The sequence below is a fragment of the Ranitomeya variabilis genome, chromosome 3 (genome assembly GCF_051348905.1).
Source record: "Ranitomeya variabilis isolate aRanVar5 chromosome 3, aRanVar5.hap1, whole genome shotgun sequence".
In the NCBI taxonomy this organism is placed as follows: domain Eukaryota; kingdom Metazoa; phylum Chordata; class Amphibia; order Anura; family Dendrobatidae; genus Ranitomeya; species Ranitomeya variabilis.
In genome coordinates, this window is record NC_135234.1 from 633,014,285 (window position 1) to 633,030,597 (window position 16,313).

General features: G+C 45.5%; 1 protein-coding gene across 2 annotated transcripts in view; it reads left to right on the top strand.

The window, feature by feature from the left end:
• Nucleotides 1–4,094: 4,094 nt before the first annotated feature.
• The window catches only part of CNPY2 (canopy FGF signaling regulator 2), a 37,420-nt gene continuing 25,201 nt past the window's right edge, over nucleotides 4,095–16,313 (top strand). The window contains exons 1-2 of one of the 2 annotated variants that reach the window (XM_077297517.1): nucleotides 4,095–4,249; nucleotides 7,685–7,809. In XM_077297517.1, the coding sequence (XP_077153632.1) occupies nucleotides 4,215–4,249; nucleotides 7,685–7,809 (160 nt within the window). In that variant the 5' untranslated portion in view covers nucleotides 4,095–4,214. Of the gene's footprint in view, nucleotides 4,356–7,684; nucleotides 7,810–16,313 lie in introns of both variants that reach the window. The other variant, XM_077297518.1, reaches the window with a different exon arrangement.

The following is a 16,313-nucleotide window of genomic DNA, read 5'->3' on the forward strand; positions in this document are numbered from 1 at the left end:
GTAATATATTCTTCTGTAGCACAATATAGATGTCATGCAGACTTGTAGGCTACATCTCCGAAACCTCCTGCTGTGTGTACGCACACTGTGGTATCAATTATCCCTTGGTCGTGAACTCACAATCCCTATTGCTGTGAGATTGTATGTTCTCTGTGCTGTGATTTCATTTTGTACATTATCCCTGCAAATAATGTGTTATCGGAGAAAATAACAGTTCAGTACATTGTAACTGTTTTTTGCACAGTGTACAAAGTGATAACGAAATTTCACAGGCAAAGCACAGTATACTATGAGTGTTTTTTTTTTTTAATAAACCCCATTGACATCCAATGAGAATGTAAAACATTGTGCATTGCAAGTAAGTAGCCTGTCTGCAGATTAAGGGCCCCTCATCACACTGTGTTTAGGCACCCGTTCAGTGGCTCCGTTGGGCTTATGTCTGAACTCCCAGCAAATCGGGATTTAGACGTATCCACGGACAGGGCCATAGACTTTAATAATGCAGACAGAGTGAACGTGCGCTCTGCCGTGCATCAGTTTCTGGATTCTACGCCTACTGGAGGTGGACACTCAGATGTAACGGACTGCGTCAGGGTGTCGCCTCTAGTAGGTGTATATGTCAGAAGATTACGCATAACAAAGTGCATTTTCTTTTTTTAAATCAGATCCTTTTTATTGATTATTCGATTTTAGAAACCATTACATACGTTACACATTATAGTACAAACACAATAAATAAAGTGCATCTGCATCGTTTTAGTCTATGGCCCCAACAGAGCATATGCCTGAATCCCATTTTGCGGGGCAGGGGGTTCGAACGTAATTTCTGACAGACCCACTGAATGGGTGCCTGAACACAGTGTGAAAGCACCCTAAGGGCCACCGCAGCAGCCTAGCGTATGAGAAGTCGTCCGAGTTTCATCTTGATAACTCAAAAGATTTTTTTTTTTTTCATGTGTGTGCCATCTACTTGTCTGTTTTTTTACAGCGATGTGACATCATGTGCTGTCCATTTTCATACAACTACATAAAAAAGTACATGATCAGCTTCCTAATTTTATAATAGTAATAATTGGATATTAGTAGGATGTCCTGTGTGGTTTTTTTTTTCTTAGAGTACCCATACGCTTAAGTAGGCAAATCTCATTCGAGAATCAGAAGTGTAGTGATCAGACCGAGAGATAAATCCTTCATCTGTACAGCCCTATTGAATAATGTGGGTTAATGTGCTATGTGCTATCCAATTAAAAATCTGACAACACCCGTCTGATTTAACACTTGTCTGCATGAACTGTAAGAAAACGTTCCTGCGCTAAGAAAATAGTTGAAAATATCTCCGTTTTCCGTTTATGATGTAAAGAAAACCCATTTAAAACAAGGTACTTTGCGATATACCACTTATTAAAAATTGCAAATGAGTAAGGTAATATGCACTAATATTCCCAGAAACTGCATAAGGTAATGAAATCAAGGCCGTTCCCTCTGAAAGGAGTGGGGTAATATTAGTGATGTCACGCATGCTCGGAGCAGCAGGTTTTTTCATTCAGTGTTTTAGCAAGTGTGACTGGTCGGCACGCTGCGATCACTATGCACAGCACTAATCTGGAACTGAGGACTTATCACACACATCACTGGTGTCCGCATCGATTCTCTATCCTTAGCTGGTGCACAGATTCAGTGCAGGAACTCGCTGTTGTTGGGCTGTTTGTTTTGCTTGAATTCACATGCTGCAGAAAGTTCAGCAACTGCTCGATTCATCTGAAACGACCCCATTCAGCTTAATGGGACTGATTGTCACAGAAATATCAGCTGCAGCATCTGCCCATAAATTTCCAGTGTGTCCATCAGTTGCAGAAACCTGCCATAGCGCAGACTTTACCCATTCATTTCATCTTAAAACTGAATTTCTAGAACAAACAAAAACACAATCAGTTTGGGAAAATATACAAATTTTGAATGCAGACATGCTGCAGATGTTGGTTTAGAAATCTGCACAAATATATGTGACCCTAACCTCACTGGTGGTCCGCAATCCTGAGGTGTGGTGAATGCAGGGGAATGAGGGCTCAGGGTGCTGTACCCAGCTGTACTGCCAGTGCGCCATCACCCTCGCCGCCAGTGCGCCATCACCCTCGCCGCGCAGCCAGTGCGGCATCATCCTCGCAGCCAGTGAAACATCATCATTCTCACAGCCAGCACAGCATCATCCTCACAGTAGGCTTCTTTCACACTTCCGTCTTTTTCCTCCCCTCGAAATCCATTGAGTTTTGAAAAAACAGGATCCTGCAAATTTTTCTGCAGGATCCTGTTTTTTCCCATAGACATGTATTAGCGACGGATTGTGACGGATGGCCGTCCGTTTCATCCATCGTGCACTGGATCCGTTGGAAAATAGCGGTCCGTCGTGCGGAGAAAACGTTCAGGGGAACGTTTTTTCTGCACGTTGGAAAATCAGTTAGCGACGGGTCCTGCGCTGTCTGTCGTTGGCTATAATGGAAGCCTATGGGCAGAGGATCCGTCGCTGACCGTCAAACACTGGAATCCAGCGACGTATCCCTTTTTTTCATTCTGAACATGCCTGGAAGGATTTTTTTATACCTGAAAATGCAGGCTAGAACTCCTTCGACGCATCCGTCATAATACTGGATGCATTGCACACGTTTTCCACTATTTTCACAACATCCGTCGATCCTTTATTTATTCGATACGTCACTTCACTGCATTATGACGCAACCCGAACGACGGAAGTGTGAAAGAAGCCTAAGGCCGGCGTCACACTAACGTATTGCATCGGATGCGATATGCTAATGACCCTCGGCTCCTGCTCTGCTGCGAGCGGGAGCCGAGTATCATGCGTCTGTGCTCCGAGCCTCTAGCACAGAGCGAATCTGAGCACAGCTGCGGAGGAGGCGGAAAAACTAATTTCTCCATCTCCTCCATTGCCGGGGTCCGCGTTTAGTGCACAGCACTCGGATGATATCAGAGTGATGTGTGCTGTCTCACTCGCACCCTTAAGCTTATATGGGAGTGAGTGGGATGAGTCTCGGCTGAGTGTCGGTGACAATCGTAGCATGCTGTGATTTCACTCCCACACTGAAAACGGCCGAGGAAAAAACTGGGGATGTGAGCTGCCCCATAGCAGAATACTGGTCCGAGTGCTATGTGATTTTCTATCGCATATCACTCGTCCGTATTACTCTGTAGTGTGACTTAAGTGAAACCTCATCATCCTCACAGCCAGTGAAACCTCATCATCCTCACAGCCAGTGCAGCATCGTCATCCTCACAGCCAGTGCAGCAGTGTCATCCTCACAGCCAGTGCAGCATCGTCATCCTCACAGCCAGTGCAGCAGCATCATCATCCTCACAGCCAGTGCAGCAGCATCATCATCCTCACAGCCAGTGAAGCATCATCATCCTCACAGCCAGTGCAGCAGCATCATCATCCTCACAGCCAGTGCAGCAGCATCATCATCCTCACAGCCAGTGCAGCAGCATCATCATCCTCACAGCCAGTGCAGCAGCATCATCATCCTCACAGCCAGTGCAGCATCGTCATCCTCACAGCCAGTGCAGCGTCATCATCATCCGAACAGCCAGTGCAGCAGCATCATCCTCACAGCCAGTGCAGCAGCATCATCATCCGAACAGCCAGTGCAGCAGCGTCATCCTCACAGCCAGTGCAGCATCATCATCCTCACAGCCAGTGCAGCAGCGTCATCCTCACAGCCAGTGCAGCATCTTCATCCTCATAGCCAGTGCAGCAGCGTCAACCTCATAGCCAGTGCAGCATCATCCTCAGGTTCCTCACAGCCAGGAAAGATGAAAGTTGCCCCTTGATAAAGAAGTGTTCCTGAGCACCAGGTGTGAGCAGCCTTCTGGCCAGGGTCCCTCAGTCGCCACCTCCAGTCCCAATACAAACTGGTTATTATGTGAGTATATATATCACATTAAGTACATTACACCTACTGCGCCTGCGCATACAGCTTTCTGCAGGTATGGACACGGGCTAGTGTTTAGACACGTGTCACATGATTGTGACGTCACGGTCACGTGACCATGATAACTCCAAACTTGTCTTTCTAGAGAGTAGCGGCTCTACTTCGCCACCGCCACCGCCACGCACGTTCTCTGGGGGCCTACTCAGGGAGATGTAGCTGTCTCCGCTCTGCCTGATCGCAGCTAATGAATGAGTTGATTGTCGGGACAGTTGTATGACGTGTACTGCGGGCGTCCAGAGGCGGGACAGGTGATGGCGTCTACCACTACTCCCCATTGTCATACGGCGGGGTGCTGGGCACACTCGTAGAGGGGCTTCTCAGTGTTGCTGAAGCTGCTGATGTGTACAGGAGCCGGTAACCTGCTGGGTGGTCGGGGGAGGGACCCGGGACCTTTGGAGGATGCTAGGGAGTTCGGTATTGGGGGGCAAAGCTTTCATGCAGTGCAGTGCGAGTTGAATGGAGAACAGGATACTCCATCATACTTCTATAGAGAGTTTCATAAAGTAATTTGCTGCAGCAGTGTAGTGGTGCTCGGCCGGAAGCCCCATCCCCAGCAGTGTAGCGGTGCTCGGCCGGAAGCCCCATCCCCAGCAGTGTAGCGGTGCTCGGCCAGAAGCCCCATCCCCAACAGTGTAGATGTGCTCGGCCAGAAGCCCCATCCCCAGCAGCGTAGATGTGCTCGGCCGGAACCCCATCCCCAGCAGCGTAGCGGTGCTCAGCTGGAAGCCCCATCCCCAGCAGCGTAGCGGTGCTCGGCTGGAAGCCCCATCCCCAGCAGCGTAGCGGTGCTCGGCTGGAAGCCCCATCCCCAGCAGCGTAGCGGTGCTCGGCTGGAAGCCCCATCCCCAGCAGCGTAGCGGTGCTCGGCCGGAAGCCCCATCCCCAGCAGCGTAGCGGTGCTCGGCCGGAAGCCCCATCCCCAGCAGCGTAGCGGTGCTCGGCCGGAAGCCCCATCCCCAGCAGCGTAGCGGTGCTCGGCCGGAAGCCCCATCCCCAGCAGCGTAGCGGTGCTCGGCCGGAAGCCCCATCCCCAGCAGCGTAGCGGTGCTCGGCCGGAAGCCCCATCCCCAGCAGCGTAGCGGTGCTCGGCCGGAAGCCCCATCCCCAGCAGCGTAGCGGTGCTCGGCCGGAAGCCCCATCCCCAGCAGCGTAGCGGTGCTCGGCCGGAAGCCCCATCCCCAGCAGCGTAGCGGTGCTCGGCCGGAAGCCCCATCCCCAGCAGCGTAGCGGTGCTCGGCCGGAAGCCCCATCCCCAGCAGCGTAGCGGTGCTCGGCCGGAAGCCCCATCCCCAGCAGCGTAGCGGTGCTCGGCCGGAAGCCCCATCCCCAGCAGCGTAGCGGTGCTCGGCCGGAAGCCCCATCCCCAGCAGCGTAGCGGTGCTCGGCCGGAAGCCCCATCCCCAGCAGCGTAGCGGTGCTCGGCCGGAAGCCCCATCCCCAGCAGCGTGGCGGTGCTCGGCCGGAAGCCCCATCCCCACCAGCGTAGCGGTGCTCGGCTGGAAGCGCCATCCCCAGCAGCGTAGCGGTGCTCGGCCGGAAGCCCCATCCCCACCAGCGTAGCGGTGCTCGGCTGGAAGCGCCATCCCCACCACTGTGACACCAGAGGTTCCTTCTACAAATGTACTAATACCACATTTTTTATTTTTATTTTGTGTCTACACGATGTAGCAGAATCCTACCACATATTGGAGCATGTCTCCTCTGCCAATTGCAAAGAGAGCAGCAGAGGAGACTTGGACTACACATGCGCACTTGCAGACAAAGCCCACCAGTGCACTTGCAGACAAATTTGCATGTGAAACAGTAATTTCTCAACAGTAATGTAATAGGTCCAGGACCATGGGAGTTGTCCCACACTGATTTTTGATTAAGCAATCTGACGGGTTACCTTTAAGACCAGCATCTGACACACTACGGCCAAAGATAGCACTGGGTGGACCAGTATTAATGGGGCAGTGCTGATGACATTTTTTTTTCACTGACAGTCTGCAGAACTAAACCTAGTGCACAGTTAATATAATGTTCACACCATTGTAAGTGTGTCGCTATGCACATCTTCAACACAAGGCCACACTCGCGCATCTGAGTTTAAAGGGAACCTATCACCAGGTTTGGCCGATACGAGTTACATCCACCCCCTTTCAGGGCTTATATACCACATTCTATAATGTTGTATATAAGCCCCTGATTCAACCTGTAACAGAAGAAAAATAACTTTTATTATACTCGCCTGCGGGGAGGTCCGGTCCGACAGACGTCACTGGTCTTGGTCCAGCGCCTCCCTTACGATCCCCGTCCTCCTGCTTGCTTCATGTGGATAACGCGTCCCTGTGTCTCCTCGGCACAGCGCTCCTGTGCAGGTGTTCTTATCTGACCTGTGGAAGGCAGAGCAAAGTGCTGCAGTGCGCAGGCGCCAGGAAAGGTCACAGAGGCCCTGCGCACTGCACGATTTTGCCCTCAGGTCAGATAAGCGCAGCTGCGCAGGAGCGTAATGCCAGGGAGCCTGTGTGGATGATGCAGGGACATGTCATCCACATGAAGCAAGCAGGAGGACGGCATCGCAAGAAGATGGGAGGCGCCGGACCAAGAAGAGCAACAACCATCGGACCGGACCACCCCGCAGGTGAGTGTAATAAGTTATTTTTCTTCTCTTACAGGTCGGATCAGGGGCAGATACACAACATTATAGAAAGCTGTATATAAGCCCTGAAAGGGGGTGGCTGTAACTGGTGACAGGTTCACTTTAGCGCACATATTCTAACATTTTTTTTTTTTAACAATTTGAGTCTAAAGTCCTTTTCATGCTTTCTTTATTTAATTTTCCTGCAGACCTAAAAAAGGGGAAGCGTCCAAGTTTGGTCTGATTTACAGACCACACTTCCCCATTTAAGTTAACAGGCCATTGAAAAAAAAATCAAAAGTATGATGCGAATATCATCCATGTTGGTTGCATTCGCTGCATGTTGTCCTCTGAATTGATAATCAGAAAAGCTCGCCAGACCTTTAGGCTATGTGCACACGTTGCGGATTGGGGTGCAGAATTTTCTGCACAAAATCTGCATCTCCTGGCAGAAAACGCAGATTTGATGCATTTTTTTATGTGGATTTTGTGCGTTTTTGTTGTGGATTTGCTGATGATTTTGTGCGGATTTCATGCGTTTTTTACCCCTGCGGATTTCTATAATAGAAGGGTGAAGAAATGCTGCAGATCCGCACAAAAGTAGTGACATGCTCCTTCTTTTGATCCGCACCATTAGTACAGCATTTTTTTTTTTCCTATTGATTTACATTGTACTGTAAATCACTGCGGATCTTCGGCGTTTCTGCGCAGAAAAAAATGCTGCGCATCGTGCGCACATAGCCTTAGTATTGTTTTGTGTTGTTTTTTTTTCTCCATTTGAGAAAAACTGGTGATACATTGATGAAAATCAGTCTCTTTGGTTTTGTTTTGCTTTTTTTTTGGGGGGGGGGGATTCATCCAAAAAAACAAAAATAGCATGAATTTTGCCTAATGTAGATTTATATTATGCAACTATTCTACAATTTGTATTCACTGTTGGTTTTTCAAAATTAAAAAGAAGGGTTTTTTTAGTTGTTTTTTTCCGCAAAAACTTTGAGACGATATTGCTGTTTGTCTGGTTATGAGCATTGAGTCATTTTCTATGTGTTCGATCAATCTGCAGATTTTGGGGTGGACACTATATAAAGATGGTGGTTCCTAAATCCCACTGGCTTCTGCTTGCCGTTACTTTGGTTCCATTATTCAGTTGTTCGCTGGCCAGAAGAGGGCAGGATGTGCACTGCGGAGGTGAGACGTGACGGCCGGCATTGTGTGCTTCACACTGCCTTATATTACCTGTGTAATGTATTATATAGAACGCTCTATAATTTCTAAGTGTAAATATTTGTGTATTACCATGAAGTTTATCACCTCCTTACTGTCGTTAATATACAGTTATCATCCTTTTGAAGAGATTCATTTATTTATTTTATGAAAAGTTGAAAATCGGTATCCAGACATAATCCACTAACATACTTTGTATAATAAAATGACTTTAGCAGATAAGTCAGGAGCACTGTGTGCCACAGAAAATTTTCACTAGAGATTTTATCGTAAATCTGCTGTAAAAATTCTCACCAATTACTTTAACATCCAGACAAGGTATTTGGTGCAGATATCACTAATGCACTACACACCCAGGTACATTATTCTGCCAATTAGGCTACATTCACAAGAACATATTTTGGTTGTGGCCTCAGTGGCTAGCATACAGACCAATGTTAGCCCACGTGCTAGTGCACAGGTCCGTACAGAAGACATCGCAGCAGCTGCTGGTCTGGTGTAATTTACGGACCAGGCAAGTGTATGTATGTGTGTCTAATAAAAAATATATATATATGGCATATACTGTACATACACGCACTCGGGGGCGTAACTATAGTATGATGGGCCCCAGTGCAAGAATTGGACCCCCATCCATATATATATATATATATATACTTACTGTTATTGTGCAAAGTTAAGTCAGTTGAAGATTAAATGATCTCTAAAAGGCATAAAGTTGAAGATGACACATTTCCTTTTGTATTTTAGGCAAAAAAAAATTTTTTTTACATTTTAATAATTACATAAGGTTTTAGACCTTATTTAGGTCTAACCCTGACAGGGTTATGGCTTGTTAACTATCATCGTTAGGAAAGGTCACGTGATGCAAATCTCCCAGTTTTATAAAAACCCAGCAAATTCTAACCTTGTGCTAAAAAATAGCAGCCAAGAGTTTGTCTAATAAGCTGCCTACCACTCTGAAAATGAAAATGGTGGAGATCCACAAAGCAGGAGAAGGATCTAAAAGATAAAGCTTTTTTAAGATACCCTTTCCTCAGTTTGAAATGTAATCAAGAAATGGCAGATAACAGGAACAGTGGAGGTCAAGATAAGGTCTGGAAGACCAAGCAAAATTTCAGTGATATCTGCCCGTAGGATTGCTAGAGGCCGGCAACGTGTATTGCCATGCATGGATACGATGGGTCTGCTCACTGCAAGACTCTTCAACTGGATGTGCATCTAAGGACGCACATCCAGTTGATGTTTCTGCTCACCCCCACGGTCCCGGTCAAAACCTCTGCAACCTCGGTCATTACGCCCCTGGTGGTGCTTGAAAGTTTGTGAATTCGTCAGAATTTTCCACATTTCACCATATATTTTGCTCTCCGCTACATCAGGTTTTCACAAAAGTCCTAAAAGTAGACTGCCATTTTTTTTATTGAGGAAAATGATCCAAAATCACGTTTGTGAGTGACAAAAGTATGAACCTCTGCTTTCAGGATCTGATGCGACTTCCTTCTGTGTTAATAACTGCATCTAAACGTTTCCAGTAATTGTTGATTTTATTGTAAAAGTAATGCAGAAGTATGGAAGACGCTGGTGGGTTCACAAACTTTCAAGCACCACTGTAAGTGTGTAGATATGCTAATATCTATACAGTGTTCAAATAGAGAGATCATTTATAAGGGTATGTGCACACGTTGCGGATTCTCTGCGGATCCGCAGCGTTTTTTGCAGTGCAGAAACGCTGCATATCCGCAATTGATTTACAGTACAGTGTAAATCAATGAGGAAAAAAAAATGCTGTGCACACTTTGCGGAAAATCAGCTGCGGAAACGCTGCGGTTTAAAAGAAGTAGCACGTCACTTCTTTTTTGTGAATCTGCAGCGTTTTTGTACCCACTCCATTATAGAAAACCGCAGGGGTAAAAAACGCAGCAAATCCGCAAGAAAACCGCAGCAAAAACGCACAAAAAAACGCTGCGGAACCGCACAAAAAACCGCAGGTGCGTTTTCTGCCAGGAGAGACAGAATCCGCACCAGAAATTCCTAAGCTTAATCCGCAACGTGTGCACATAGCCTAAAGGAACAAGCACTGAATCCAAAAGTGAAGTAGTGTATCAACAAAAGCTTTCTTTTTCTTTTTAATAACAGTCTTGAAGTAAAAAAAAAAAAAAAAGCAGTTTTCCACAAACCTACTGCAATCTCTGTATGGTGAGCGGGTGCGAATGCCAATTACAGGACAGTCATATTCATCACACTAATAGAATGTCGCCTAATGTAACTCCTCCCTCTCATTTACATAGAGCGCTACTTTCATTGGGGGAGGGGGACCGCAAACAAAACAAGGTGATACAATTCAGGTAAATTGAGCCTTTTGATTATAAAGAATATGTCTTGCATTAATTTCAGGCAAAATAATAAACTGATTTCTATTTTCCACTCCTGGAATGTTGGCTCCATTCCAGAGAATAAAGCTGGTTATACAGATACTATAGCTGATGTCCGCGTGCTCATTCAGCTGTCTATTATTTCTAATGACATTCCATACACAAGAATGTTCGGGTGCACCAAGCATTCATGCACTTTTACAGAAAATTGTGGTGAAGGCTGCTGCTAAACGGCTCTGGCAGCAACTTATCTCCTGAGAAACAAGATTCGGGCATTTAAAATTCAAACCGCTTGACCCTTATTTCACCCTTATTTTCCCCAATACAGATTAACCGATCCAGTCAATATCACTGGGTCCGACCTTTGGATAATTGGTATGGAGGCTTTTAAAGTTGGGGTAACCCTTGTTATGAACCTGCACAAAGCCCAAGGCACATTGCATTGTAAACAGAGAGCAGAGATGCCTTCTTTTACACAATAAGTTACACTCTCGAGGCAAAAGATCTCTCTAAGGCCGGTTTCACATGTCAGTGGCTCCGGTACGTGAGGTGACAGTTTCCTCACGTACCGGAGCCACTGACACACGTAGACCCATAAAAATCAATGCATCTGTGCAGATGTCATTGATTTTTTGCGGACCGTGTCTCCGTGTGCCAAACACGGAGACATGTCAGTGTTCGTGGGAGCGCACGTATTACACGGACCCAATAAAGTCAACGGGTCCGTGTAAAACACGGACCACACACGGACGGTCTCAGTTTGCAGTCCGTGTGCCGTGCAGGGGACAGCGCTACAGTAAGCGCTGTCCCCCCCCACTGGTGCTGAATCCGCGATTCATATGTTCCCTGCAGCAGCGTTTGCTGCAGAGAAAATATGAATAATAGTGTTTAAAATAAAGATCTATGTGTCCGCCGCCCTCCCACCCCCTGTGCGCCCCCCCGCTGTTCTGAAAATACTCACCCGCCTCCCTCGCAGTGTTCTGTGCTGGCCGGCCCTTCTACTGTATGCGGTCACGTGGGGCCGACGATTAGTCATGAATATGTGGCTCCACCTCCCATAGGGGTGGAGCCGCCTATTCATGACTGTAAATGAGCGGCCCCACGTGACCGCATACAGTAGAAGGGGCGGCCAGACCAGGAAGCAGCGACAGCAAACGAGGGATGCGGGTGAGTATTTTCAGAACAGCGGGGGGGGCGCACAGGGGGTGGGAGGGCTTTGGACACATAGATCTTTCTTTTAAACACTATTATTCATATCTTCTATGCAGCAAACGCTGCTGCACAGAAGATATGAATCGCGGCTTCAGCACGATGCTGTGTACCACACGCGTGGGTACCACACGCTCCGTGTGGTACCCACTCGGCACACGGGCGGCACACGTGTGCCGCACGTATGGCCTGCATGAGCTCACGGGCACGCGGACACGGATAACTCCGGTACCGATTTTTTTCCGGTACCGGAATTATCTGGACGTGTGGGACAGCCCTAAGGCAGGGGTGCAAGGGCCACAATGCCAAACTGAACCAATCCCAATGACTGCCTAAAATAAAAAGGGATATTTACATAAATACATCACCAAAACCACCATCAGCACATTAAAACATCACCAGAACCAAGTTTTGAGTATTTGAGAACGATTAGGAGAGATTCTACTCCACAAAATAAGTGTGAACATACACTAACTTACACTGTATTTTTGGAGCAGAATCTCACCAAATATTCTTCATATTCTCTTAAGTTTTGAAGATTTTTAAATTTTAACATAGCCATGAAGCATGTTTTGGATTGCTACATGTGTATGAGACCGGAACTGCCGTCAGCACATGACTGCGGTGTCAGAACCGCCGTCGGTGCACGACTGTGGTATCGGAAGCACTGTCGGCACAGCCATTGGTATATGTATGTAGCACCAAGCTTACTACACTGAAAAGTAATTCCAAACACATCCTCCTGGAGAGTTTAGTGGTTCCTTCCATGTCCTTGCCTCCTCTACGACCCAGCTCCAGCAGCAGTGTAGTGATGGCAACCTCATGCTAACCTCATCACGTCAAGGCTGACAAGCACTGTGCTGCTCCTGTCCCGATGCCACAGTGTTCAAATCTATTAGTGTCTGAACAAGCAAATTCATTTGAAGTTAGGAAGTAGGGAGCGGCATCTCTCGGGTAGTTCTGCTGGCCACACAACATCCTTTGGTGGCCTGCATGTTGTGCAAGCCTTCTCTAAGGGCTTGCTTACAAGAGCATACAGTGGGGGAAAAAAAAGTATTTAGTCAGCCACCAATTGTGCAAGTTCTCCCACTTAAAACGATGAGAGAAGCCTGTAATTGACATCATAGGTAGACCACAACTATGAGAGTCAAAACGAGAAAACAAATCCAGAAAATCACCTTGTCTGATTTGGCTAGATTTATAGTGGAAAATAAGTATTTGGTCACCAAAAAACATTCAAGATTTCTGGCTCTCACTGACTGTAACTTCTTCTATAAGAGGCTCCTCTGTCCTCCACTCATTACCTGTAGTAATGGCACCTGTTTGAACTTGTTATCAGAATAAAAGACACCTGTCCACAACCTCAAACAGTCACACTCCAAACTCCACTATGGTGAAAACCAAAGAGCTGTCAAAGGGCACCAGAAACAAAATTGTAGCCCTGCACCAGGCTGGGAAGACTGAATCTGCAATAGGCAAGCAGCTTGGTGTGATGAAATCAACTGTGGGAGCAAGAATAATATATATAAGATTAGAAAATAATAAGATAAGATTTCTTAATAATAAGAAAATGGAAGACCTACAAGACCACTGATAATCTCCCTCAGTCGGGGGCTGCACGCAAGATCTCATCCCGTGGGGTCAAAATGATCACAAGAACGGTGAGCAAAAATCCCAGAACCACACGAGGGACCTAGTAAATGACCTGCATAGAGCTGGAACCACCGTAACAAAGGCTACCATCAGTAATACTACGCCGCCAGGGACTCAGATCCTGCAGTGCCAGACATGTCCCCCTGCTGAAGTCAGTACATGTCCGGGCCGGTCTGAAGTCTGCTAGAGAGCATTTGGATTATCCAGAAGAGTATTGGGAGAATGTCATATGGTCTGATGAAACCAAAGTAGAACTGTTTGGTAGAAATAAAACTTGTCGTGTTTGGAGGAGACAGAATGCTGAGTTGCACCCAAAGAACATCATACCTACCGTGAAGCATGGGGTTGGCAACACTGTATATATTGTCTCCTCAGAGTTTGATCAGTGTCAGCTAGTAGAATAGTAGAAAAGGCGAGGAGAAGATGGAGAACAACATTTCAAATCTTTTTTTTATTTTTAATGCACAGCATGACATTGAAATTGAAAAAAAGAATTGTAAAAATGTTTAAGTAAAAAGAAATGTAACGCAAAAACTTGATTTAAACAAGAAGTTATCTGTTTATTACATACATATAATATATATACATATTCCCTTTAACCCCTTTCTGACCTCGGACGGGATAGTACGTCTGAGGTCAGATCCCCTGCTTTGATATGGACTCCGGGCGGTGAGCCCACATCAAAGCCTCGACATGTCAGCTGTTTTGAACAGCTGCTATGTAGCAGAGCCGATCAGGCTATGCCAGCTTCTAGCCTCCCATGAAGGTTATTGAAGCATGGCAAAAGTAAAAAAAAAAAAAAATGTTTAAAAAAATATGAAATAAATAAAAACATAAAAGTTTAAATCACCCCCCTTTTGCCCCATTCAAAATAAAACAAAAATAAAATCAAATATACACATATTTGGTATCGCCGGGTTCAGAATTGCCCGATCTTTCAATAAAATAAAGGATTAACCTGATCGCTAAACGGCGTAGCGAGGAAAAAATTCGAAACACCAAAATTACATTTTTTTTTAGCCTCCGCGACATTGCATTAAAATGCAATAAGGGGCGATCAAAAGAACGTATCTGCACCACAATTGTATCACTAAAAACGTCAGCGCAGCGAGCAAAAAATCAGCCCTCACTCGAGATCACAGAAAATGAAGACGCTACGGGTATCGGAAAATGGCACAATTTTTATTTATTTTTTTAGCAAAGTTTGGAATTTTTTTTCACCACTTAGATAAAAAATAACCTAGACATGTGTGGGGTCTATGAACTCGTAATGACCTGGAAAATCATAATGGCTGGGCAGTTTTAGCATTTAGTGAACCTAGCAAATAAGCCAAACAAAAAACCCCCATGGGATTGCACTTTTTTTGCAATTTCACCACACTTGGAATTTTGTTCCCATTTTCTGGTACACGACATGATAAAACCAATGAAGTTGTTCAAAAGTACAAATCGTCCCGCAAAAAATAAGCTCTCACATGGCCATATTGACGGAAAAATAAAAAAGTTATGGCTCTGGGAAGGAGGGGAGTGAAAAACGAACACGGAAAAACGGAAAATCCCAAGGTCATGAAGGGGTTAATGAACTTGACACAATGACCGCAAAAGTTCAAAGGCAGGGAGCAACAAATGGAAAGCATAAATGGTCCTTATCTAATATTACTAATTACCTTTTAACCCTTTGCGCACCTGACATAACTGTATGAACAACCAGGAGCCTATAGAGCCGGCTCAGGAGCTGAGCTCCCTCCATACCTGGTAGATGCCAACTGTAATAAACAGCCAGCATCTGCCTGTAACAACAGTAATCAGAGCTCGCTTACCAAGTGACGTGATCAACCAGTGTGTGGCTCCCATCGCCCCATGTGACACGATCATGGGGTGCTGAATGGTTACCATGGCAGCCAGGGCCCAGCTGAAGGCCCCCTTCCCTACCATTTTGGTACCCGTCAGAAGCTGAGGGAGAGTTTCATTAGAGATTGTGATTTACACTATATTATTGCAGTACCGTATATTGTTTGAGATCAAACGATCACAGGTTCAAGACCCCAATAAAAAATAAAAAAATAAAACAAAATTAAAAAATAAACTATAAAGGTTTAAAAATCTTAATTGGTATCACAACAACCATAAAAGTATGTTCTATCAAAATATAAAATTATTTCTTTTCAAATAATTTTTATTGTATCTTTTGAAATTTAGTATTAACATGCAAAGATAGTCATATAATCAACTCTCAAGGGAATAAGGGTAAGGAGAGGGAGGGAGGTAAGGGAAATGGGACTGGGAAAAGGTAAGTACAACTTTGTGGACACGCTGTCCAGACATAACAGAATTTGATAGTTATTAACAATTTTAACAGATTACCATATTTTATCCTCACAGGTATGCGGTAACCAACATCTTTCCTTTTAATGCGATAAGTTGGAGTCTACCTCAACCCACTACTTCCATTTCCTATCATATTTCTTATAATAATTGTTTGCTATTGCGAAGTTTTCTTCATATGTTTTATGTAGGTTAATTTGGTCTATAATTTCGGTAAAGGCCGGTAAGATCGGATTTTTCCAATGGAAGGCTATAATTTGTTTAACTACGAGACAGATATGAATTATAATAGATCTCACATTTGTGTCCGTGCTTTCCCAGTTCAATGACAACAAGGCCATTGCAGGGGTGACTATAGCTTTGTCTGTTAATAGTTTATTGATTAATTTTATGGCCTGTCTCCATAAGGAATCAAGAAGAGATGTGGCACTCACCCTTCAGCACTGCTTGATTAATATCCTTTATTCATCTTTACAATAAAACACGTGTCATGTGGAGAGGCGGCTGGGAAAGGCCGCCTCTCCACATGACACGTGTTTTATTGTAAAGATGAATAAAGGATATTAATCAAGCAGTGCTGAAGGGTGAGTGCCACATCTCTTCTTGATTCTTTATGGACGATTTTTGTTATTATATGTTGAGCACCCCCGTTTATGCCTGCCTTCGTTGCTGCAGTGTGAGACCAATGAACCTCGGTGCCAATAAAGGAAGCATATAGCCATACAGCCTAGTGCCGTCCGCACACCTTGGAATTTTTGCCTGTCTCCATAAGGGTTTCACCCGGGGGCATGTCCAAAACACATGTAGCAAACTTCCGTGTTCTCCACATTCTCTCCAGCACAATGGAGATCCTCCTGACGGTAGATGAGAGAGGCGAGGCGGAGTATAGTACCATCTTGTTATTATTTT